Here is a 25,130-nt window from a genome sequence, read left to right as displayed (position 1 = left end):
AATTTTAATATCATGTCACAACTCAGTGTCCCTTGGGAAACAGACTTTCTGAAGAGGTCAGAAGACATAAAGTGCAATTTCATTTTGTTTTATTTCTTCTTTCTTTCCTTTTTATTTTTATATATATATTTTTTGTATAGCTCTTTGAATTGTATTTTCAGCCACCTGATAATTTTAGGTAATGGTTAGTTTTTGGTAGTGTACATCTGCACCTAGCAATCCAATGTTTTCTGAGATACAGGAGGTTCCAACCTAGCAACTTAGATTTTTAGTCACATGTGTAAAGATTTTCTGAGACTCTGAAGGAAACTAGAAACTTCAATTAAAAAAATATTCATGGACACTTGGTGAAATTTGAAAACTATTTCAGGATTTCCTACACTTTTAGTGGTCACTGATCTCAAGTTGAAAGCACTTGCTGAATGGGTTAAACAGGAATAAAGCCAAAGATCATCCAATAGTGTTTTCTGATTTACATTTAAAATATATTTCAACTGGTTAGCTTTTTGTCTCTTCTTTCCTTTCAGTATCCTCTTTTCAAAGTCTTTCCCATATTTTCAATTACATGTCTCTTGAGAGAAAAAAAGTAGAGTATGCTGGAATAGAAACACTCATCAGTAAGTTATTTAGATTTTAAGATTTGCTTAAGTCCAGAGAAGCACTGTGGGTTTGTTCTAGCCCTATTCAGGACTGCCCAAATGATCTCATGGCCCTTACAGACCTGTGGCTTACTTAGAAGCAGCAGCACACTCCAGTGAGACATCATGTCATTTCCCTGGTTGGTTTATAAATGGCAAACGTTAGAACTGTTTTCTGTCCTGTACAAGGTTTTTCACAGTAAATCAATGTTCTTTGGTGACCTAAATTTGGAATATGATGATTTAAATAAAGTTTAACAGCTTCTGTTACAGCTTTGCATTTCAACATTTCTAATATGTGCATAATGTGGGACTTAAGAATGCAGTGGAGTCAGACTGTGTTTATCCTTATTGATATTTACTCCACAAGGATTAAACCAGCTAAATTATAAAGTAATTTTACTAACTGAATTATATTAAATATAAACTATTTAACAAAATATTTAGCACATGGTGCAAAAATTGTTAGCTATTATTTATAATATTTTGAACCTCTGTTGGGAAACAAGAGGAAAATATTGTTTTTCCAAATAAATTTGTCCACAGAATACCTTTTTCAGAGACCATCCTTAAGGATATTATATGTATGAAAAGATGTTAAAAAATTCTGTCCATGTTAGAAGAAAAACTTCTTACAAAAATTTATTTCTGATTGAGAAAGAGTGTGTTTATGATACAAAGCAGGTGAACCTGGAGGGAGGCTGGTGGAGCCAAAATAGTGAATTATAAGTGGAAGGAGAAATGGTAAAAGGAGACAAAATGTTACATGAAGGAAATGGTACTTCTAGCATATGAACCCAAATATGACCAAGAATGGTCTATGTATTAAAATGTACATAGGTAAATATTAATATTAATATTAAAGCAATATAATCAGTTAGTTATATTTATCCTTAGAAAATATTTTTATTATCTACAATAAATATACAAAAAAGAAAAAAAAAGAAAAACTTGAGAGTAGGGTGGTATAGACCTGTAATCCCCGCTACTACTGAGGCAAGAGGATCGCAAGTTCAAGACAAGCCTCGACAATTTATCCCGACCCTCAGGGGAAACAACAAAAAAGATCTGGGGATATAGCTCAGTGGTAGAGCACCTCTAGATCCAATCCCCAGGACTGCATAAGCAAATCAAATGAAAACAAAACAACCTGAGCTTCACCAAATTTAAAAGGTATCTTACCATAGGACTTTTTAGATCCTTTAATACACTATATTATTCATTGTGGCTCTCTACATTGATGATGTAGTATGCACTTATGAGCTTAATGGCCATAGTAAGCCTTTGTTCCTTTTCCTGTCTCATTTCCTCTGTTGTCATCTACCAGTGTTCCAGATAATTTTGTTTAGGAGATACTAGAGTATTGGTATATATATTCACATTGACACATTTTCCTTGGCTCTTTAGAATAACTAATAGAAGATATATTTAAATAATATAATTAAAGGATTTAAAAAAGCATATTGTGACTCCTGTCTCAAAATTTCATTAGCATGTGTGTAGTAAATTAATATTGTTCTTTTTTCTTCACATAGCCCACAGCTGTAAACAACCGGAAACTCCTGCTCACGCAAATGTAGTAGGAATGGACCTTCCATCTCATGGGTATACTCTAATTTATACCTGCCAGCCTGGCTTTTTCTTAGCAGGTGGAACAGAACACAGAGTATGTAGATCTGACAACACGTGGACTGGAAAAGTTCCTGTTTGTGAAGGTAAATTTTCTCCATAGAAGCTTTTAACACAAAAGATGTACTATTAGACCTTTCTTGGACGCAAAGGACCCAGACTTAATTCCCTTTAGCTTAGGAACAGGGGATATTAGTTGGCCAGCTTTGAGGATAGGAGTTATGTGGACACTTGTGAATCCAGAAACACAGAAATATTATTTAAATTTCTCTATTATGTCTGATTGATGATTTTTCTTGTCTTTATTCCTTCTTCACCTTCTCTTTTCAGGGTAGTGTATTCCTTTTCTAGAGCTTTTGTAACAAAGTACTCTCCATGATTTTCTAAAAGTTTAGTACTTCACCATCTTTTTCTTTTATCCTATATTCTCTCCTAGATGATCTCATTCAAGTCAGTGGCTTCATTAGTCCCTTCTATGTAATTTACTTACAAATTAATGTCACTAGTTCATTTACCTTCTTTTGCCTTCACACTTTCATATCAGTTACTTAATTGACATCTCTACTTGAATTTCTCAGACATTTCAGTGTTCAATAGATGTAAAACTAAACTCATAAATTTTCTTTCCCCATCTAGACTTCTTTTAATATTCTCACAGTGATACAGTCATCATATAATTTTACACACTAGAAATGTAATAATCTTCCTAGATGTTATCCCACACAAATCCACCACACTTTCAATAGTTTTCTTGTCCATTTCATCACCACCACTTTTTAGAATTATCTCTACTGAAACTATTGCAACTGTTGCTCAACCTCTCTTGCTATATCAATATTTCTTTCAAATTATTCTCTACATTTGCAGCCACAATGATATTCACCTGAAGCACCTACTCTTAAATCCTATTTTAAAGATATCAAGGTGTTTTTGTGATAGGTGCTGTATAGAAAATACATGTCATGGCTTCCACAACTTTCCATTCCCCACTAGTTCTCAAATGATCTCTTTGGTTTTGGGCTGCCTTTGGTTTGATGGAAAGATCTCATTTTTGTGTTTACCCAATTCCCGGTACGTTATGAGATATTTTAACAACTTTGATTCTTAAATGTGAACCTTATACAAATAATGTTTGCTTTTTGTGCATACCCTCAGCCCTCAGCTTCCATGGCAGAAGCACTTTTTTCCATTTAGTTTTTCTGTCTATTGAAAAACCAATATCCCAAGATGATAAGCCAGCAACAATCAGCCCCTTTTCCCACTGGACTATGAAGGGGATAAGTACTGAGGTTGTTAGATAAACAATAAGTGTTGAGAAGGTGAGTGAGATATTGCAATGAACAGGACATTTTGGAAAAAGTTATGTAATATCTCAAAATGAAATTCATAGCATGTCACACTATGTTTTTGTGTTATTAATTATATCAACTTTTTGAACCCTTGTTTCTTTTCAAAAGCTGGTTCCAAAATATTGGTGAAAGATCCTAGACCTGCACTAGGAACACCCAGCCCAAAGCTAAGTGGTTAGTAAATTAATTTATTTTTCTAAAAGTCATTATTTCTAAAATTGAGCTACTGTTTTCTTGATAAAGTGACTGTTTCTTTGGAAAAATATATTTTGCATGAAAAAAACCATATTGACTATATTGAATTTGATAATTTGTGTTATAAAGATATTTAATTTAAAGAAGTGTAAGACTGTGGTATGTTAATATTATAAAATATTGTTTATAGTTCTCAGGTCAAAACATATTGTTAATAGATCTCTCTATACATATTTCCCTGAAGAACATCTGTAAAGACCATAAGACAATGGAAATACCTTAATTAAAATATTAAAATAAAAACAAGGTATTATTTAAAATTTTAAACATGTATATTTAAAAAGGAATCAAATGCACAGTAGATCAGCAGAACCTGTACAGTTTATTTGTACTCATTGGATTCAGAAAACAAATTTAAATACCCAGCAGTCATTCAAAACATGGACTTTAACTCCTACAATCTTGATGAATTTCTCATCTTGTATACTCTCTACCCCATGACCTTGGAAAATTATTTTATGTGTTGGAACCTGCATTTATTTATCAATACAAAGAAATAATGATTAGATTATTGTATAATGAACTTCATAAGCATACAGTGCAAAGGTCTTAGCCCACAGTAAATGTTCAATATATAAAAGTTACTTTTTTAGTATTGGTATTATATTTATGTGATATAAATTAAAAACTAAAAATAAAACTAAGGACTTAACATTCAGTCTTTACCTTGAATATGGATTTGGTTCAGATGCATTCAGCCAAAAACACTGTTGGGATCTAATATTAGTTGGGTTCATAAGTTCTCAATGTATATGCCATCAAAGTGGAATGCTAACAAATCTCTAAAACTTAATTTATTCAACACTCAATGTAAACATGCTAATTGCCACTATGATAATAAATGTATTTCAGCATAAGGTAAAATTAGCAATGGAGTCTTAAAAACCATAATAGTCAATCAGTGCCCAGAATTTCCCAAAGGAGATTGTTTTTCTGGGAGCAGGTGGGTACTCTGAATGATAGCTTTAGAACATCAAATGTAAACTGGATCATGCTGGGTAAACATGGCCAATGACCACCCAATTATCAAATCAGACTAAAAGTGAAGAATATGAAAATAAGTCACAGAATTCATAAGTTTGATACAGTATCCACATATAAAGTTTCTGTATCAATTATAACATGTATATTTTCCTCAAAGGCACATGAGATTGCTATAATAATTGATTGTATTAACAAAGCCAAAAAATTCCAAAGCAAAGTTAGTCTTTCAACCTGATATTGGTCATGATACAGTTAAAGGTTAATGGGAAAAATGAATGAACATTCTTGTATATTTGGAAATTCAAGGCAAAATTAATACTAATGAATAACTCATGAATTTAAAAAGACATTAAAATAGAACGTATATTACTAAAATGTATTTATATTGAAAAATCTAAATAACAGAACTTGAGGATTACAGGGAAACAAGTTATGAGGAAAATTTAAAGCCTTAAATCCTTATATTAGTAAAGAAAAAGCCTCAGACTTAATGAGGTAGGTGTCTCTGCTAAAAACATAAAAAGATTACAACAAACTAAACAGAAACAAACACCAGAAACAAAAGAATTATCTCAACAGAGCCAAAGGTAGTTCTTTGAAAAAAAATGAACGAAGAAGAAAAATCTCTAGCAAAAATAATACCAAAGAAAATGTGAACATAATTACATAAGCAATAGATTAAATAAGTTAAATGTATTACAAGAAAACTATCAATAGCAACTAATGTTTTTTTAAAAATTAAGTGAAATGCATGTTACTAGAAAAGTATATTTTGATAGAAATAATAAAAGACAGCTTGAATAATCCCATAACAAAGGAATAGTTAAAATTTTTTCCACAATGAAACACTAGACACAAACGGATTCTCTGATAAGTCCCACCTAATTTTAAAGTAACAGACCAGATCATCCAAGTTTTATAAAAACTCTTCCAGGCAGTGCAACTCCCTCTTGTGTGCACTACATGATTAATAAGTCAGCTAAAGACGTTATAAACAGGCAGAATTTTAGGTTCACTTGACGGGATTATAGATGAAAATCTTGCACAAAATCTTATCAAATCAAATCTAACATCGGAATCAAATTGGATTCATCATTGATGTGCAAGGTATTTCATGTTAAATAATACTTAAATGTAATATATCACATTCTGAGATTAAAATGCAAAAATTGTGATGGGTGTGTAACTTGCAAAGAAAATATTTGATAAAATTCAACACCAATTTTTAATCTTTAAAATTCTTAATAAATTAGAAAGGAGCAAACTTCTTTAAACTAACTAAAAATATCTATAAAAATTCTAGTTCAACCGTTATCTTTAAAATGAGAAAACACTAAGCAAAATTCCATTTAAAGTCACAGGAAACAGTGATTAAATTACTCTAAACTGACTAGAATAAAGTTGGCAATTCAATCAGAGTCAGGGACATGATTGTGTATTTGTATATTCAAAATGCTGTGAAAGCCTGTGAAACAAAGTTTGAATTCAAACATGTTTTGAAAGAAGTGATCATGACCATTTTCTTTCCTTTTACTCATATCCACATCAATGTCAATGACATTTTAGAGTTTACAAAGGACTGCCAAATACTTGACTATATTAAATCTCAAAATAGACTTAATTGAAAGAAGTATCATTCCCATTGTATTTGGAATAAGGTAACCAAATATTATCTCTTCCATCCTTTCATGAGTTTTACTTCCCAGTTATTTGTGGGAAAGGTGGAGGCTCCCTATGGTCAACTCTGGGAATTCTCCATACTCTGAATTCAGTATATGTCATGTTGGTAGTTTGAAATCTAAAACTGTGGGCATATTTCTACCATTTCAATCAGCGAATTCTCAGGTTTTTTTTTTTTTTTTGAAGTGCTGATTGTTAGACATTTATAACCATATCCATGATTAATCCATATACAGCTGACTTTCTGCTACTGCTACCCCTCTTGTTCCGTGACTATTACCTCCTATAGCTAATTTTTTCTGTCATATTCTTCAACCTTTGCTCCTTCATTTCTCTAAGCACAATGGATACAAGATCATTAGGCATAGCAGATTTTCATGAAAGGTTTGGTGGCAATGAAGAGTAATCACAATAGAGGTTAAGGAAAGTAAATAATCAGAGAGACCACACTTATTTACTGAGTGTCTACTCTTTGCCAGGCACTGCTATTAGAACATCTTTCAGTTTTTATTCTTCTCTAATTTCTGCAACTAAGAGCCTAATACCCTTATATACCTGACCATTTCTAATGCAGGGTACTTTAGCTTATAACTCCCTTCTACAAAACCCTTCTAGACACACTTTTATTAGCCAAAAGCGATCTAAGATGCTTACTAAATCAAGGGTTTATATTCATATAACATATGAAACTTAGATGAGTTTCCCCATACATACAAGTTATGGCAGTGTATCTTAAAGTTTTGGGGGACAGTGCCACTAGGAAGATGACTTGGCAAAGGTTATGGAACCAGTACTGTAGATTTTTCATGACACTAACTATATAACTACTAAGTAAATGTTTCATTAGAAGCTGTTTAGTGATCTATAAGAGCAATAATTTCCCTCTTTTATCTGGATAATAATAATAATAATAATGGTGATGGTAGCAGCTAGCAATTAACTAAACACTTCACATTCTTTGTCATTTAATCTCTCTAAAATCTATGTTAATCACATATATTAGGAGGAAATTCAGATTTCGAGTTAAGTAATTTATGCAAGAATACACGATTTATAAAATGTAGAGGAAGGACTTAAATACAAGCAGCCCAACCCCAGTGCCTAACCCTTTTGCTATATTCTACCACACTTAATATTTCTCCCATGAGAACTGGGCAATTCTAGTGACAATTCTTTTATTTCTAAAAATACCTGTGAACTTCAAAGCTGTCAATATAGTGCAGCCCTGTTCTTCTTCAAGAGCATCTATTATTGGAATAACTGAAGTTAGTATTCCATAAGGGGGACACGGAAGCAATCCCTCCATTCTGCAAATGGAACAGATTTATTCTGTGCCTTTCCTCCTAGAACCTAATCCCACTGTTAGGAGAAAAGCAGGCCTCTTGGAACATGCATAGACTTTACTTGACCCAGTAAAATTATTTTATTTTTCTTCTGAAAGAAAATGTCTTAGGGGACCAAGTATAAGTAAAGTTTATATTTATCTGGGTTCTAAATAAAACCTTATGTCTTTAATTGATATTGTTTCTTATCTATGATCTGTGAGTGAATCTAGTCAATATAATTTTGATTTGTTCTTAAAAGCCTGAAACATTTTTACATGAATAATACATTTTATTCTACATCCTCAACATTATTGTGTATTTTATAAAATATTGTTATTCAATAAACTAATATTCTTTAAATTGCTATTTAATACTTAAAGGACACTGTAAGATTAAAATGTGGTGTTTATTTAATCTATTCACAGTTCCTGATGATGTGTTTGCACAAAATTACATATGGAAAGGCTCTTACAATTTCAAAGGAAGGAAACAACCCATGACCCTGACAGTGACTAGTTTCAATGCTTCCACTGGGAGAGTAAATGCCACCCTGAGCAATAGCAACATGGAACTTCTGCTTTCAGGTGTCGTATTAAAAAAAAAAAAAAAAAAAAAAAAAAAAAAAATAACAGAAATAGTATCTTCATGCTCTCATTTTATTACGATTTGACTATTCTATTAATGATCTTATACTGTGAAATATTTGAAATATTTATTATGACATCCATAATTTTTTCAGAAACAAGGTTCTCTGAGTTTTGGATTAATGAATTAATCCATTCTTACTAGTCTGATTAGGGAAAGAATTCACTTTGCAATATCGTGGAATGATATTGCTATAAACAAAGATATTTAATTTTAGTAGCCTAGGAAATTCATGCCTCACAGATAAGATTCAAGCTGAGATTTCAACTGAAACAGATATCAATTTATATCACAAGATTTAAGGAGAGCCATATGTGTGAAGCCATCTTTGACTTTGGCCTTGTTTTATTTCTTTTCCTATCACATATCTTATATGATGTACTTAAGGAGTTATAAATAGTAAAGTAAAGAATAACTATTTACAAAATTAAGTACACTAAGATGTCCATACATTTCACAGGCATATATAAAAGCCAAGAAGCTCGGCTAATGTTACACATATATCTTATTAAAGTACCAGCTCATGCTTCTGTGAAGAAAATGAAGGAGGAAAATTGGGCCATGGATGGCTTTGTAAGTATATTTAAAACAATTCTGCCGCTGATTTTAATTAAATTTGTAGTTTGTCCAGAAAAAAAATGAATTTTGTAATTTAGCTCAACACATATTTATACATACACACATATTGATAAGTATAAATGTTTAATATTCTAGAGTACCAAGCCTAGGATTATTGAATTCTGACATGATTTGCCTATTTTGTAGTGCATGTGTATATGTTCGTAGGTCTGCGTAGTACTTTTCATTGAATGTCTCAAATATATTCTGGCTATAGTCTGTAGTATGATAAATAAATCTGGAGCAAATATAATTCATTCTTTGGAATCAGTATGCAAAGAATATGCAGTATATTTATGAAATGTATAAGAGGATTAAGTATGTCCATTAAATTGAATTATGAATGAGAATTTTATAAAATTGTGTGTGAAGAGGAACTTATGTGAGCTGCTTCCTATAGGGAGATAGTTACTATAGGTTCACTGTTCAGTCATTTATGTGAAAGGAATGTTCTAAATTGATAGTTGAAAACATTAAGTAATATATTAATATACTGGGCAGGAGTCTTTGTTGAAGAATAAGCATGATGATCAGACCATATTTTCAAATACCAAGCCTTCTTTTACAAGGAAGATTCAGTGAGAAAAAAAAAAAATTCAGTCATAGGCTCTAGTAAGTTTAATTCCCAAGAAAAAAGTTGTCCATCCTCTTTCTGTATTCTGTACCATTACTTGTGGAGTTGGGAATGAACCTAAGTCATTATTAGTACACTAATTATTTAATTGTATTATTTCATCTAAGAAACAAAATTAATTAATTTATTGAAATATTAGAGTTTGAATTATTCTCTTTAGAAGTATTTCATTTTTAAAAATTGGCCATGACCAGAACATAATGTCTAATAATAATAAATCACTTAAGAAATACTAGGTGTCCATAGGCAATTTGGTATGCTTTGATTTTTAGGGTAGGGATTAAAGTTTCTTACAACATTTATGGAAACACCCGTGGTATAAGTAATTAATTGCCACTAATTACCACAAATTTCAGGATAAATTCACATTAATAGTTAGTTATCAGGATCACTGAAGTGCATCAATTCCTGTTTTACTTATGAGATCAAATGAAATTATGCATATGAAATTTTTTAAAATATAAAATTTTATACTCATGTAAAATACACATAGTAGTCAGCATTTACAACATTAGATACAGTCAGACTTTTTCATGGTCAAACAACAATAAGTATTTACTTCTTTCTCATCTATCTGGGTTTACTATGGGAGTTCTACTTGGACTGTGGTATTGAGTCAGGTGGACTCACTCCATGACTTTCTGGGGCTGAGGCTAGAGGGGCAGCAGCTACCTGGAGCATGTTCCAAGAAGTCAGAAGCTCACAGAGGGACAAGAGGATCTGAAGTAAACTCTATGGTTCGAAAGTAAATACATTGACATATGTCCCTTTATTTATAGTTTAATTTATATATAATTCGCATGGCCTATGTTAATCTACGTAAAGTATAAAATTCAGTGGTCATAAGAATATACACAGATATATGTATCCATAGCATGATGATTTTAGAATAATTTTATCACCTTAAAAATAAACGCATACCTTTGTTATCATCTCAAATCTCATCCTCACTCTATACTGAAGCAATATATTTTATACCTCTATATACTTTCCTGTTCTGGACTTTTATATGAATGAAGTCAGGTAATATGTGGTCTTTTGTGACTGGTGTCTTTCACTTAGTATAATGGAAAATATGCCTCTATGGTTCAGATCAATAACTGACCTATGCTCAGTTCCACTCACATGCCCTTGGCTAAAGCAGGTCACAGTGTACACTTTCTGTGAAGGTGTAGGGGCTGGAAAGAATGAATGTAAACATGAGATGAGTAACCTAATTTACAAAGAAGAGATTATTATATTTTATTTTTTAATTAACCATTTGCCTCACTCAATTTTATTATATCATTGTCATATTTTGAACAATAAGCTTCTTAGCCTGTGAGAGATCCGATGTATTAACAACTAACTCCCTTTCTTCAATATGATAATTATTTAACATTGGAAATTTTACTTTTTCTTTTATAATGGAAAATTTAGCACAATGTACTGTTTTACTAAGGAGAGGGACAGAAGAAAGGAACTTTGGATAATAGTCATTTCAGAATAAAATTGAGCATTTATTAATACTGGGAAAATATAGTCATAGCTAATCTTCATATTTAATCAGACTTTCAAATTTATTTAGGTTTCTGCTGAGCCTGATGGAGCTACTTATGTATTTCAAGGATTTATTCAAGGCAAAGATTATGGGCAATTTGGACTACAAAGACTGGGTAATGTATTCATTTTGGTTTTCATGTAGTTCCTTTATTACCCCAGACAGCAAGAAAACAGTAGATTCTGTATGTTAGGCATACTTACTACATTTTGAATTCTGCATTGTCAGGACTATACATTGATACATTTGATAGAATTTTTAACAATAATTACTTTCCTCAAAATATCAGTTCTTTTTGAACAACTCTGCAATGTTTAGCTTTTCACATTATTTCTAATAAATAAGACAAACTGTCTAAGCCCTTAAGCAAGTAAAAATAAGAAAAAGTGATATAGAAATGAAACAAATATTAAACTGTAAATTATTTCATCTTATCTCATGAGAACTATACTACTTCTTTTCAGTTTGAATATTGTTGCAATTTTCTTACTCTTCTGAAAACATAGTGCTGCTGTGAGAAACTCATAAGGTCTTTAAAAGAATTATAATTTAGGAATGAAGCCCTTTTGAGTGCTAGGTACTCTTCAAATATGTGAAGTTTTGTGGTGGGAGGCACAAATTTTTAGCATTCTCATTTCTAACTTCTAATACGTGGGTAAACATTTAGTGGTCTTCTTAGAATATATTTATAAACATAACTTACCCTGTGTACCTTTCCAAAAGTATACTGTGTCTCATTACTAAAGTGTGGTATTTATACATAAAAATTAATTCGGGCTCCAAAAGCTATTGTTTAACATTCATCTTAAAAAATCATTGCTTTGAAATTTTCATAAATATACTTTCATTGGAGGAATAAGGTATAGAAAAAGATATCGGTGTTTCAGTAATACAGACAAATTTGTGGCTTAGTTGAAAAGGAAAGTTAGTTTTCTCTAAATGAACAGTAATAATAAGCCACATCACATAATGTTTTACTTAAAATTTTGTTGTTTTAAAAACAGCCTAAAACATGCCTTAATACAGCACATTAACACAGTTGGTCATTGAATATAGTACATTTTCATTTAATATCCCCTGAAGTGTCTCAAACACCACATGTCTAAAGCAGAACCTATAAAAAGGAGCTTTTATTTTTGAAAAAGACCTGTTAGCTATTTGCTCTTTCCCCTCTGTGTGCCAGCATGTTGACAAGTTTGATTTTTCTCACTTCCCAACTCAAGCAATACCATTGCCGTTTGCTTATCTTGAAGTAGAAAAATCTATTCTGTGCCATCTTACTTGTGCCATCCATACAGACAACTTATGTTTTTAACTATGAAATGTTTCTAAATCTTTCTTTTCATTCCTCCTAATGCCCTAGTTCAAGTCTTAATTTCCTTTTTAAATCCAGGTTTTTGCTATGACTTCTAGTTACAGCTGCTTCCAGTCTGCCTTCCCTCATGTCCACATCACTGCAGTCACTCAACTGGATCTTTCATTTATAAACACTTTCAGTCATTTCTCACTGAGGTGAATAATAAGTTTGAGCTCCTTAGCATTTTCCTTCCCAGCCCAGTCTAGCAGTGTACCCCTGCAATCCCAGTGGCTAGGGAGGCTGGGATAGGAGGATTGGAAGTTCAAAGACAGCCTCAGCAATTTAGTGAGGTCTTATCTCAAAATAACAATTACAATAATAATAGTAATAATAATGCGAAAATAATTTAAAAATTTAAAAAAAAAAAAGAATGTGACTCTTTGGTTAAGCTCCCTGCATTCAATCCCCAGTACCAAAAAAAAAAAAAAAAAAAAAAAAAAAAAAGAATATTCCTTCCCTGTAAGAACCTAGCGCCATAGCTACTGTTTGTTCCCTAAATCCCTAAATATGTCATCATCTTCCCACATCTCCATGTATGCTGCTACTGCTTCCTTCTCTATATGTTGTTCTACTTTTTCTTTAATACCAAACCCATATTGCATGTCCTCAAGATGTGTTGTGTGACTTACCTAAAGCACTTCCCTTTCTATAGCACATTGACCATGAATTCCTAATGGATGTATGTGTATACCTTTCCTTTCTAAAGCACATTGACCATTAATTCATACTTGATGTATACAGTGTCTCCATAAGTCTTCCCACTATTATATAAACTCCTCAGTTCAAGGGCATTACCTAATTTTTAGTTTATATCCTTTCCTTAAAAAGTATCTTATATGTTGTAGGCATTGTGGAAAACTGTGTGGAAATGAGTTGAAGGAGTTTCAAAAATTGTTTTTGTTTACTGTGTATATTTCTGAATAGATAGCTTGAGGATGGAAGAAATTAAATGATTTATAAAAGGAGAAATGAATTATAAAATTGGGCTCTTTTGTCTTTTTTTTTTTTTTTTTTTCTTTGTAGGACTGAATATGTCAGAAGGTTCAAATTCTTCAAATCAGCCTCATGGTACAAATAGTAGTTCTGTGGCCATTGCTATTCTTGTGCCTTTTTTTGCACTTATATTTGCAGGATTTGGATTTTATCTTTATAAACAAAGGTAAGTCAATTGATTTTTAATTATAAAATGCTCCAAAAATCTCTCTCTTGTTGTATCCACTGCTTTAGTTCAAATCCTAATTTCCTTATTTTTTCTGTTGTTGAAATCTGTGTGCCAACTATTGCCACAGTTGTTGAAAACCTGATTTCCCCAGCCCACGCCTGCAATTCCACATACACATTACAAAGATTGCTCTGTTAAATTGCATAAGCATTCAACCTAACCCTTCCTCATTTTGCCTGTCAGTTTCCTGGTATAGAACTAATTATGCAAGTTATTTTTACATTATCCATAATGAGACTTTAGAGATAGAAAATCTAGGTTAAGGTTTAAATTGAAGAGGTGATATCTGCTGCCAGATTTATTTAGAGAACTAGGAAGAAGATTTTGTCCAGACCTCTTAGTTCAGAAGGCAATACTGACTGATTTTACCTGGGTAGACAGCTGATAAAATTCTCTAACTCTCTCATTTGCCTCCTGTTGCTTGTAAAAATTAGACAATTAATATGCTATATTTGTGATAGAGTATGTGACTGTAAATATTGTTAGGAGGTCCTGCTTACTCTGTCCAGTGCAGAATCCTGGTAACAGGTTTTGATATACTATTCTCCACTATTTGGGACAACGGTTTATCAAGAAAAAAAAATAGGTAACCAGATAATTTAATTAATATTATCTAAATGCATTTTCTTCCACACTAATGTTTCCTTTATGTGTCAATCTGTAATATCTAAGAATTATCTAATTATAAATTAGAGCTGTTAATGTCTGATCAATATCAGAGAGTATTTGTAGAAAAAGAAAAAATCATGACTAAATTTATTTATAAAACAAGTGACACCAGACTTTTATTGTTGTTGTTGTAAAATACAAATACATGTAGCATACACTTACTAGTTGAACCATTTTTTAGTGTACAATTGGGGCATTGAGTACATTTTCAGTGTCCTGCCACCATCAACACTATGTATTTCCAGAATATTTTCATTACTAAAGAAGGAAACTATACTCAATGTACAGTCACTCCCGATTCCTCTCACCTGAAACTTCAGTCACCTGCAACTCTCTTTATTAGCTTGCTTGTTACAGATTTTTCATGTGAATGAAATCGTACAATGTGTTATGCTTTGTCAGCCTCCTTAAATGTAGTAAAGTGTTTCCAAGTTTCATCCATTTTATAGCATGCATCAGTATTTCATGCCTTTATGGGGCTGAATGATTGATGTTCCATTGTATTAACACATTATTTTGTTTGAACGTGTCCATACCTTAACTGTTGTAGACCTTTGGGTCATTCTACATTATAAATTGTGCTGCTATGTATATTTGTGCATAACTTTTTGTTTCAACATGTTTTTTATTCTTTTGGATATATATCTAAAAATGGGATCATTGGGTTATATGGTAATTCTACTTTTAACTTATTGAGGAATCAGCAAATGGTTGTGCACAACAGCTACACCATTTGGGTTTTTGCTTTTTTGTTATAAAGTCATCCTCATGTGTGTGAAGTAGTGTCTCATTATGGTTTTGATCTTCATTTCCATAATTATTAAGAATGTTCATCATCTTTTTATATGCTTGATGGCCATTTATCTTCTTAAATGCCTATCCAAGTACTTTGCCCATATTAAAACCAAGTCATTTTTTTTCCTGTTGTTTATTTGTAAGAATTCTTTCTATATTCTGGACACTAAATCCTTATCAGATGTCTGATTCACAACTATTTTCTTCCTTTCTGTAGGTCATATTTTTAGTCTCTTTTGATGACTTTTATTGTGCTTTTTCTGTCATATCTGAGAAACCATTGCCAAATCCAGGGTCATGAAGACTTACACATATGTCTTTTCCTAGGAATTTTATAGATTTAACTCTTTATATATATGACTTCAATGCATTTTGAGTTAATTTTTTGTTCACGGTATGAACTTTTTATATTTTAAAGACCAATGATATTCTTTTTTTTAAAGTTGTCTTGCACCTTTAAGACAATTATCTCCATGATTCTTACCTAAATAAAAGGAGATGGTTTTGAATCTAGTTTTATTATAAATTTAATCTGAAACAAAAGAGAGACAAATATTATAAGTATATTTATGATAGAAGATGCACTTAATGAGAGGGAAAGTTCCTAGGTTTCTTCAAGTAAACCTAAGTTAGTTTATTTTTTAAGTTATTATCCTAGAAATCACCTAAAATACAGCAAAATACAGCAAAATTCAGAAAATGCAGTAGGAATAGTAAAATAACATTACAATGGCAAATACAAATTTTAATGAAATTAACTAGAAATTTACAGTGCTAAGTATAAACAGAAGGGTTGAAAAGAAAATTTGAAGTACATTCTTTTTAGGAATTTGGCCCCTGATACGTGTAGGCCACATCTATTTTTATTTCATGACAAATGTCAGCAACTTATACAATGACATGTGGGAAACAAACTTGAAGCAATCAAGTATAATGTGAGAGAAATAAAGAAATGAAGAGGAAATTCCAGACCAGTAACTTACACAAACCAGTCTACTAGACTCCATGTCTTTTTAAAATTAAAGACAAATGTTTAATTATTTTAACTCTTTGGAAACTGTTTTCATGACATTCATATCAGTAGTAATTTCTTCTTTGATTTTTTGAACTTACTGTCTCTAATGTACAACATTTTATTTCTTACTTTTTTTGACCCACATTTTTTATTGGTGCATTACAGTAGTACATAATGATGGAATTTGTTGTTACATATCCATACAGGCACACAATATATAACAATATAATTTGGCCAATATCACTCCCCATCACTTCTCTCCTCCCTCTCTGACTCCCTTCTGGTGGTCCCTTTCCTAACAGATCTTCCTTTGATTTTCATGAATTCCCTGTGTGTGCCCCCCACATACCCCCACTTTTCCTTTTTCTTTGCTAACTTCCATATATGAGAGAAAACATGACACTTGATCATCTGATTTTGGCTTATTTCAATTAATGCATTGGTCTCTAGTTCTATCCATGTTCCTGAAAATGACATAATTTCATTTTTCTTTATGGCAGAATAAAACTCCATTGTGTATATATATATATGTGTGTATATATATCACATCACATATTCCTTATCCAGTCATCCATTGATGGGCATCTAGACTGGTTCCATAGTTTGGTTATTGTGAATTGTGCAGCTATAGACATGGGTATGCATGTAACACTATAGTATGATGACTTGAAATCTTTAGAATAAATACCAAGGGGTCATAGCTTGGTCATATGGTAGATTTATGCCTAGTCTTTTGAGGAAACCCCATACTGATTTCCGTAGTGGTTGTACTAATGTACAATCCCACCAACAATATAAAATTGTTCCTTTTTCTCCATATCCTCCCCAGCATTTATTATTTGTATTCTTGATTACTGCCATTCTGACTGGTGGGAGGATGAAATCTCAGTGTAATTTTGATTTGCATCTAATGCATATAATTTTAAAAATCAAAATTATTTGTTTTTTTCCTGGATACTCCTTCCCAAAATAGGCCTTAGGATAAGTTGTCTATTCTTTATGGAATTCCCTTTTCTCTATTAGTGCAAAACTTCAGGACAAGAAGGATTAAATTTTACCTCTTATAGACGCTTTTCCTTATTACCCGTCCTAAAGTGGCTTATAAAGTGGCTTCTTATTATGTTGATCATTTTTCTTTGCATCATAACAATTCTCATACCTACTATATTTCTTGTTTTATTCTAAATTTATCCATTGTTCTCTAAACTACATTATAAAAGCTATGAGAGTAATACATTTATATGCTATTTAAATAATGCTGTATACCCAGTGCCTAGAATGAATACCCAGCATTTGTAGATGCCCTGTAAATATTTGATGAGTAAATGAATAAATGGTAATGAGATTTAAATCATCATCATAAGTTATTTTTTATGCAAATTCTTAATATTAAGTTAGTGTTTCATAATAAAATTTATAATGGTCATAAGATAATTTATATATTTATGTGATTTACACTGGTGCTGTACAATAAATATTTGATAAATGTAAATCATAAAAGCCATTCAGGATTTAAAAGGATAAGTAAGTTATTCAAGCTTGATTTATTATAATTTCTTAATTAATACTTTCAAGTGACATTATCCACTAACAATGGAAACTCAAATATATTTGAGTCCTACTCTGCTGATTCTGAAAGAAAGTTAACAGTTAATTGATGCTTTCATCAACAGGACTGCACCCAAAACACAGTATACAGGCTGCTCAGTTCATGAAAACAACAACGGCCAAGCGGCTTTTGAAAACCCCATGTATGACACCAATGCCAAATCAGTGGAAGGGAAGGCAGTACGATTCGATCCCAACTTGAACACGGTTTGCACAATGGTATAACGCGGCAACTCTTGGCCTTCTTCAGAATCTTGGAAATCGACACACAAAACAGTGCACATTTAGTTCACTGCTAAACAAAGCACACTTTTCAGGACTTGTTGGGTCACCTTTTCCTGAGGAATGATAGAGAAGAGTGTTTTTTCATAAACTGGATCATAATTCTTCTTCATGTTTGCCATGGAGAGTTTTACAGAAATTTCGGCTGCACTCTGAGAGTGCTAACTCACAGTTTATTTGCTTTTTTTAAAAAGGAGATTATTCTAAAACATAAACTTATTTGCATATATTGGAGGAGCATCCACTATCAGTATTTCTGTGCTTTATAAACTATATTAGAGGGACTGGGTTACAAAAAAAAAAAAAGATATAGGGTAGAAAATAAGAGCTATACTTACAAGAGTCAATAGATCACTGACTTAACTGTCATGAGCTCCATCACATCCGTAAGTCTGTACTGCATACCACAATATCTGCTACTCATTCCTGTTAATGGAGGCATAGTTTTTCTTATCTCTGTGGTTATTTAAGATTAAGTCATAGCTTTAAATGTTTACTAGCTAATTTATGACACAGGAGTGATCAGGCTGCCCACAGAGATTTGACTGTTTTTGTTCTCTGATATCATATTGCTATTGTTCTTTTAAGACATGGTCACAGTTTTTGCAAATGGTAAAGTCTTTGTGCTACCTTCTCAATTTCCTCTTTATGAAATAACCAGTTTTATTCAGCGAGCCATGGGGCAGTGTCTTTAATATGTTTTTTCATCAAGAAACCATTTTGACAGACAAAAATTACCTATAAATATAATTATTTTGCAGTTATCTGAGACTCCAAACTTATTCCCATTTTCTATCAAATTTTCCAATGTTTTTGAAAAACCTAATAGAATCCACTGATAATCTCTTGTATTTAATTTATGATATGTCTCCATGTCCTTCCAGTCAAGCCTTTAATTATAACATTTTTGACACTTTCAATTTCTAACAATGAGTTAGAAATATACTTTGTTCTAGCTCCTTAGCATAAGATTGAGGGGGAAAAGTCTATCTTTCAAATCACCAATATAAATTTGTTCCCCGACTTATGGATTTATCAGATTTTCACATTTTGAAATTTCTATACCCCTATTCTTTAAAAAGCAGGTTTCAGATACAACAGGTTTCTTTCATTGTCAGATTGAGATATGTCTTTGTAAGTTATTGGTGGCTCATATACAACTCTATCACATGGCAATGCCAGCATTTTTCATTATTAGGTCATTGTCTTCCTTTTTAGCATGTTTCACTTCATTGAATAAAATTGTGTACCCAGTGTGAACTCTCTGTTGCTGTCCCTTTCAAATATGGACTACTCTGTGAACGGTCTCAACTTTTTGTATCTTGAGACAGAGTGCCTAAGAGAAACCATTGCACCTGGGAGCCCTGCTTGGATCTATCGCTACATTTAGTGAATTTCTTGTAAACCACTTTGAGATACATTGTTTTGGAAATTCATACAATTTTCTCAACATTGTACTCTACTGACAGGATGCGGTTTTAAATTTTATTCCATCAGTTATTTATTCTTGTTTATTCAAATGACTGCAATAACAATGATTCATTCACTAATGTTAAGGTTAATACATTTAAGATCTTGTTTAAACAATGTTTCTTCTGCAACTGGCTACTCCTCTTATATTAATGCATACACTTTTGTAAAGAAGTATATTTTTATGAAAAAAAACTTTGTAAAAGTATGATGTAAATTTTCAGTGCAATGTAAACAAAATAAAAATGGATAATTGCTTTTGTAAAATGTGTTTTCTTTTCAAAATTATCTGCAACTGGTCTAATAGTAAAAGAAATGAACAGCACACATCTATGTGATGGTTTTAAAAGTTATCAAAATACATATTTCATGTATTTAATTGGTAACAATAATAAAAGATAGGTGCATTTCTTCTTTGAATTTCATAATTGCTCAAATATGACACTCAGAGGTAAATAGAGTCCCAGTAAATGTATTAGTACTGGTTCCTAGCAAAGGCTTGTGGCTGGTGGCATGAGGAAGTCAATATTTTTGACTCCAGGTTTTGTAAAAGCAAAAACATTATGAAGGCTTATCAAGAAGGAGAAAGGGGCGTGCTTGAATATATCTCCCCATGGTAGTGAGGTAATCTATGGGTGGGAAGAAAGAGAAGGGGTTTATTGATGAACATCAAGAAGTTTTAGAGTTCTTTTACTTCTACAGGCAGGGTGAGGGTGGGGTCCCATGCTTCTTCTCCAGCAGAAGTTATTCTGTTCTGTGCCTAGCATTTTGAGCCTCTGATGTCAAAAGGTCTCGGGCTGGGTTAGTGGGCTTCTTCTGAGCTTGCTCAACTTGGAAAAACAGAATTTTTACCTGGTTTCTGGTGGATTCTAGAGGTTTCCTGCAAAACAATTTCAAAGAGTTTTGTTACTTGCCAAATTTAGACTTTATTTCTATATCATAAGAACATCATCTTAGAAATTACCCCAAATGCAGCTATTTTAACAATGCTATCTAAATTTAGATAGATCTGATCATTTCTAATGTATCTGTAGTATGTTTCCACAAAAGGATACTTATATTTAGCATAGCTGAATAGGTCTAAACTCAATAATACCTACATTATAATAATACTCAAAAAATATGTATTTTTTTTACCAGAATGTAGAATTTCCACATATAAATGCAACATGTAAACATCTATATTTGAGAAAGTGATTGTTTCTATAAAGTTCTTATCACAAATTATGTTAAATTCAATTTTACTAGACTTTTTTTTTTAACAAAAGAGAAGCTATATTTCTGAAACTCAAATTCCAATCTTTAATGACTTTCTGTTTATTCTGGAAATAAATGCCTCTTGATATAACTATAACTTAGTTATATATAACTTAGCCTGCTGAAAAGGTAGCAGCAATTTTAGAGTAGGTGATTTTAAAAATCTAAATCTCTCAATACTGGAGTCTGATGGGTGATTATGAAAATAAACTAAAGGGCGAGATTATTTTACTCTTTTGTTCACTCACCAAGTGAGAAAAAAGAAAGATATAGTCAATAAACAATTGGTTAATACTCCTTTTAAAAGAAAATGAGAATGTAAAACTTGTCGAAGATTTAATCTGTGAATATTCATAAATTTAAAATACGCATAGTTGATGTATTATAAAAAATCTTTTATAAAATTATCAAAGCACATGACACTAGGAAATAACTTAGAATGGGTAGTTTGAATGTTGGCTGAAAGAAATATTGATTTGCTCTTTTTTGTAAGGATCACTGGAGGTAAGGGAATATTGATCTGAGAAGATATACATGTTGTAAAATCTGAGAAATATCTTTCTGTCATCAACTTGGTGAGCTTGGTGTTCTAAAGTAACTTAATAGCAGATTTAGAAGTTACTGGGGAATAGAAATGGCCACTGGACTTTGGATTTCATTCTTCAGTATACAAACATGAAAGCTAGTGAACTATACAAACATGAAAGCCAGATAACTTTCCAGCTTTAATAAGTCCCTATGTGTAATAATTTTATTAGTCTGGAAAAGAATATTTTGTACATTCAAATTCATAACTATAAATTGTATTGTAAAACATAAAATAAGAAATCTGTGTTTAAACTTTCATAAGATTCAAACCTGCTTGTGACTCTAAGCATACCTATGAAAATAGGGATGAACTTATGTGCTTTAGCAGGACAAGTGAGAGATAAAGATATAGAAAAAACTATAAAATCATCTATATTGTATGAATTAAAGGAAACCCAGGGCTTCCTCCTCAGTAAGTAGCTTTTTTAAAAACATCCTTGAATCTATATTTTGTATCTCCAGAAGTAACTGATTAAAATGAGATATGTTATCTGGAGAATATCATTTGACAACACTGCAATCCCAATAAACAAAGCACTTAGCTATTAAAGAGCAAGATTAGGAGAGAATGCCAGGCCTTCTTTTTAGTCTGTATCTTACTCAGGATGATATATGAAATGAAAACATAAAGGAAATTAATCATAACAAAAGTTATAAAATATTTTTAAAACATTCTAGTATGTATATTTATATATAGACACATTAATACATATATGCTGATATATGGACATTTCTCTACTAAATGTTTAAGGAATATGACTAATGATTTCAGTAATTATGAGGAGTAGTGATAGTAAGCAATATTTTAAGATATTCAGAACATTTAAAATAACTAAGAAGTGTGTGACTATTTTAAGAAAAAAAAATCAGATTATTTTTATCTAATCTAACTAAAATTACCTATGTTCTCTTTCTCCCTCCTTCTCACTCTTCTCATTTTCTCAATATCTACCTATACAAACACAAAGTCTTAAATAATAAGATGTAAGTAGATATGATTATGAGGAGTGTAAATTATTTTTTTGTTTATCTACAGTGTATACATTTTCATTTAATTATATAAATTATAGTTTTAAATTTAAAAAGTATTAAATTTAAAATATAGATTTACTTTGATGATGACTTTGGAAGAATATTCAGATTGAGAAGTGACAGATAAGAGACTTAATGTAGGAGATTCATCACACAAATTGTATCCATATAGTTAATAGTTCAGCTAAAAAATAGTCAAAATTATTTTAAAATACTTCAATGTTTTTAACCAAAAAGCCCTCTAACATTAAGAAAGCAATATGTATACACAGCACATTCTATAACTAATGTGAAGGTTTGAAAAAATATTGATGAATACATTGAGTAGATGATTTTTGACAAACATTTCTGTATTTTCCCTTTGCTGTTTGCATTACATCAAAATTGCCCAGAATAAGAATATTGGCCAAAATGTTAATTTTTCTTTTGTAAACAAAGCTTTCTCAAAACATACAACTAAAATACTGAATAATATCTGAGTTAATATTTTTGTTAATACTATACAGTTTAGAAAATAAATATTTTCCATGTAACATAATAGTAGATATTTTATTTTATAGAACATTTTAAAACTTCAGAATATACCTAACCACTTAACCAGAAGTTGGCCTTTTTATTATTATTCTTTAAGCCTTTGAGAATTAATGAATCCCTTTTTCTTTAAAGCAATTGCAGTATCCAACTGAATTTATGTTACATTTTCTGTTACTGAGATATTTCAAATATTTTTACCATGAATAGTGCCATGTAACTATCCATGAGATACCATTATCAAGTGGCACGTTAGAATATACTTTAGCACTGTAAAGAAGTACAAGCTACATTATTTCCCAAAGTAATTTAATAAGTAAATTCTTTATTTAATGGACAGTTTTAAATATTCATGTATTTTTTCATACTTACCATATGGTGTAGTTAATGGCAATTCTAACAGCAATTATTTTCAGAATCAAGTCTCAAATTTTATGCATAAAGGATTCGATACACTGTTTTAGTAATAAATGTCTGTTTTCTTTTTTGTAATAGGGGTTGAGCCTAGAGGTGCTTCACCTCTAAGCCACATCCCCACCCCTTTTTAGATTTTATTTTGAGAGAGGGTCTTACTAAGTTGCTGAGGCTGGCACTGAACTCACAATCTTTCCGCCTTAGCCACCAGAGTAACTAGGATTACAGGCATGAGTCAAAGTGCCAGTTTACCAATGGATTTCTGAAATAACTTATTGTTTGAAAAATTTTCATTTCCAGTTCTTTGGGTATAACTGACATTATGCAGACAACAATGATATACATAAGTATTTAGAGGGAAAAGTAAAAGTTATGTGTAATCAGTATATGTACAAAAACAATACTAGCTTCAAGAAATTTGAACAATCAACCAAGTAAATAAGAAAGTAAATATGTTTAAAATGTGAATAAAGAAGTGTGACACAATTAAATTTCTTCCAATGCAATTGATGCATCACAAAACAAATTTCAGCATAGTGGAATTTTGGTTTTGTTTATACAGAACTCCCTTAACCACATACAACTGTAAACAAAGGTATCTGCACACTGATGAACCCAGCTGCACAGAAATTCTTCAAATCAGGCACCCGCGAACATCAATCCAACTACTTCAATTCACTGTGTATGTCATAGGATATACCCTTTCACATCTATTCTGACAACTTTCCATCAGATTTCAGATTGTCCTTCGACCACATGATAACTCACAAGTATCAACTTTTCTGACATGAAATTCCTGTAACATACTTGCAGGTCTTTCTTAACATAAAGTGCCATATTATTGTAGTATTTAGGCACAGTTTAACCACTTAACATGTACAAAACTCTGCCACCATTTTTATTAGTTTTTTTTTTTTTTTTTTTTTTTTTTTTTTTTGCCTATGTGACTGACAAAATTTTTGAGTGTTATGCCCCTAACTCTATTTTATTCTCACAAAAGTTGTGGTTGATTTTTGCATGATCTGCCTGGCACAGTGATTTTTAATAACGCTAATGCCATATTAAAGCAAAACTTCTTGTGATTAAATGTTGCCATTTCAATGCATTTCCAGGTTTCAAACATTCAAAAGAATAAAAAGATGTAAGGCAAAGTCTTCCTCTTACTCTGTTCCTCATAGGCATAATTCCCACGAACCTCAGTTCTGTTAGCTTGCTGTTAATTTTTTGCAGAGATAGTTTTGTATACACATAATGCAATATTACCTCCTCTATTTTCACAAATGTCAGCAAATTCTACACACCTTTCTTCATCTCATGTTTTCTCACTTAAAATGTCTTAAAATCTTATCAAAATGCAGGAAGCTTTCTCATTCAATAAAATGTATGTAGTATGTATATACCGTGTAGTATAACATGATTTATATAAATAGTTCTCAAACAATTGTCATTTATATTGACATTCCAATCTCAAGTTATTACAATAATACTGCAATAAATAACTTTGTACTTTGTTATTTTGTGCATATGCCAATATACCTAGCAGTTAAATTCCTAGAACTGAAGTTGTTGGGTCAAAGGTTGTGATATATTTGA

General features: G+C 31.5%; 1 protein-coding gene across 2 annotated transcripts in view; it reads left to right on the top strand.

Annotated features, from left to right (window-relative positions):
• The window catches only part of CSMD3 (CUB and Sushi multiple domains 3), a 1,211,679-nt gene extending 1,191,709 nt beyond the window's left edge, over positions 1–19,970 (top strand). For both annotated transcript variants that reach the window (XM_079134049.1, XM_079134050.1), the window contains 7 exons: positions 2,174–2,353; positions 3,725–3,790; positions 8,286–8,444; positions 8,966–9,078; positions 11,325–11,412; positions 13,678–13,813; positions 18,029–19,970. In XM_079134049.1, coding sequence (XP_078990175.1) covers positions 2,174–2,353; positions 3,725–3,790; positions 8,286–8,444; positions 8,966–9,078; positions 11,325–11,412; positions 13,678–13,813; positions 18,029–18,188 — 902 coding nt within the window. In that variant the 3' untranslated portion in view covers positions 18,189–19,970. The remainder of the gene's footprint in view (positions 1–2,173; positions 2,354–3,724; positions 3,791–8,285; positions 8,445–8,965; positions 9,079–11,324; positions 11,413–13,677; positions 13,814–18,028) is intronic.
• Positions 19,971–25,130: the final 5,160 nt, after the last annotated feature.

Source organism: Sciurus vulgaris, assembly GCF_902686455.1.
Source record: "Sciurus vulgaris genome assembly, chromosome: 1".
Taxonomy (NCBI): Eukaryota; Metazoa; Chordata; class Mammalia; order Rodentia; family Sciuridae; genus Sciurus; species Sciurus vulgaris.
The sequence above is the reverse complement of the archived record's forward strand: the minus strand, read 5'-3'. Positions and strand labels throughout refer to the sequence as shown.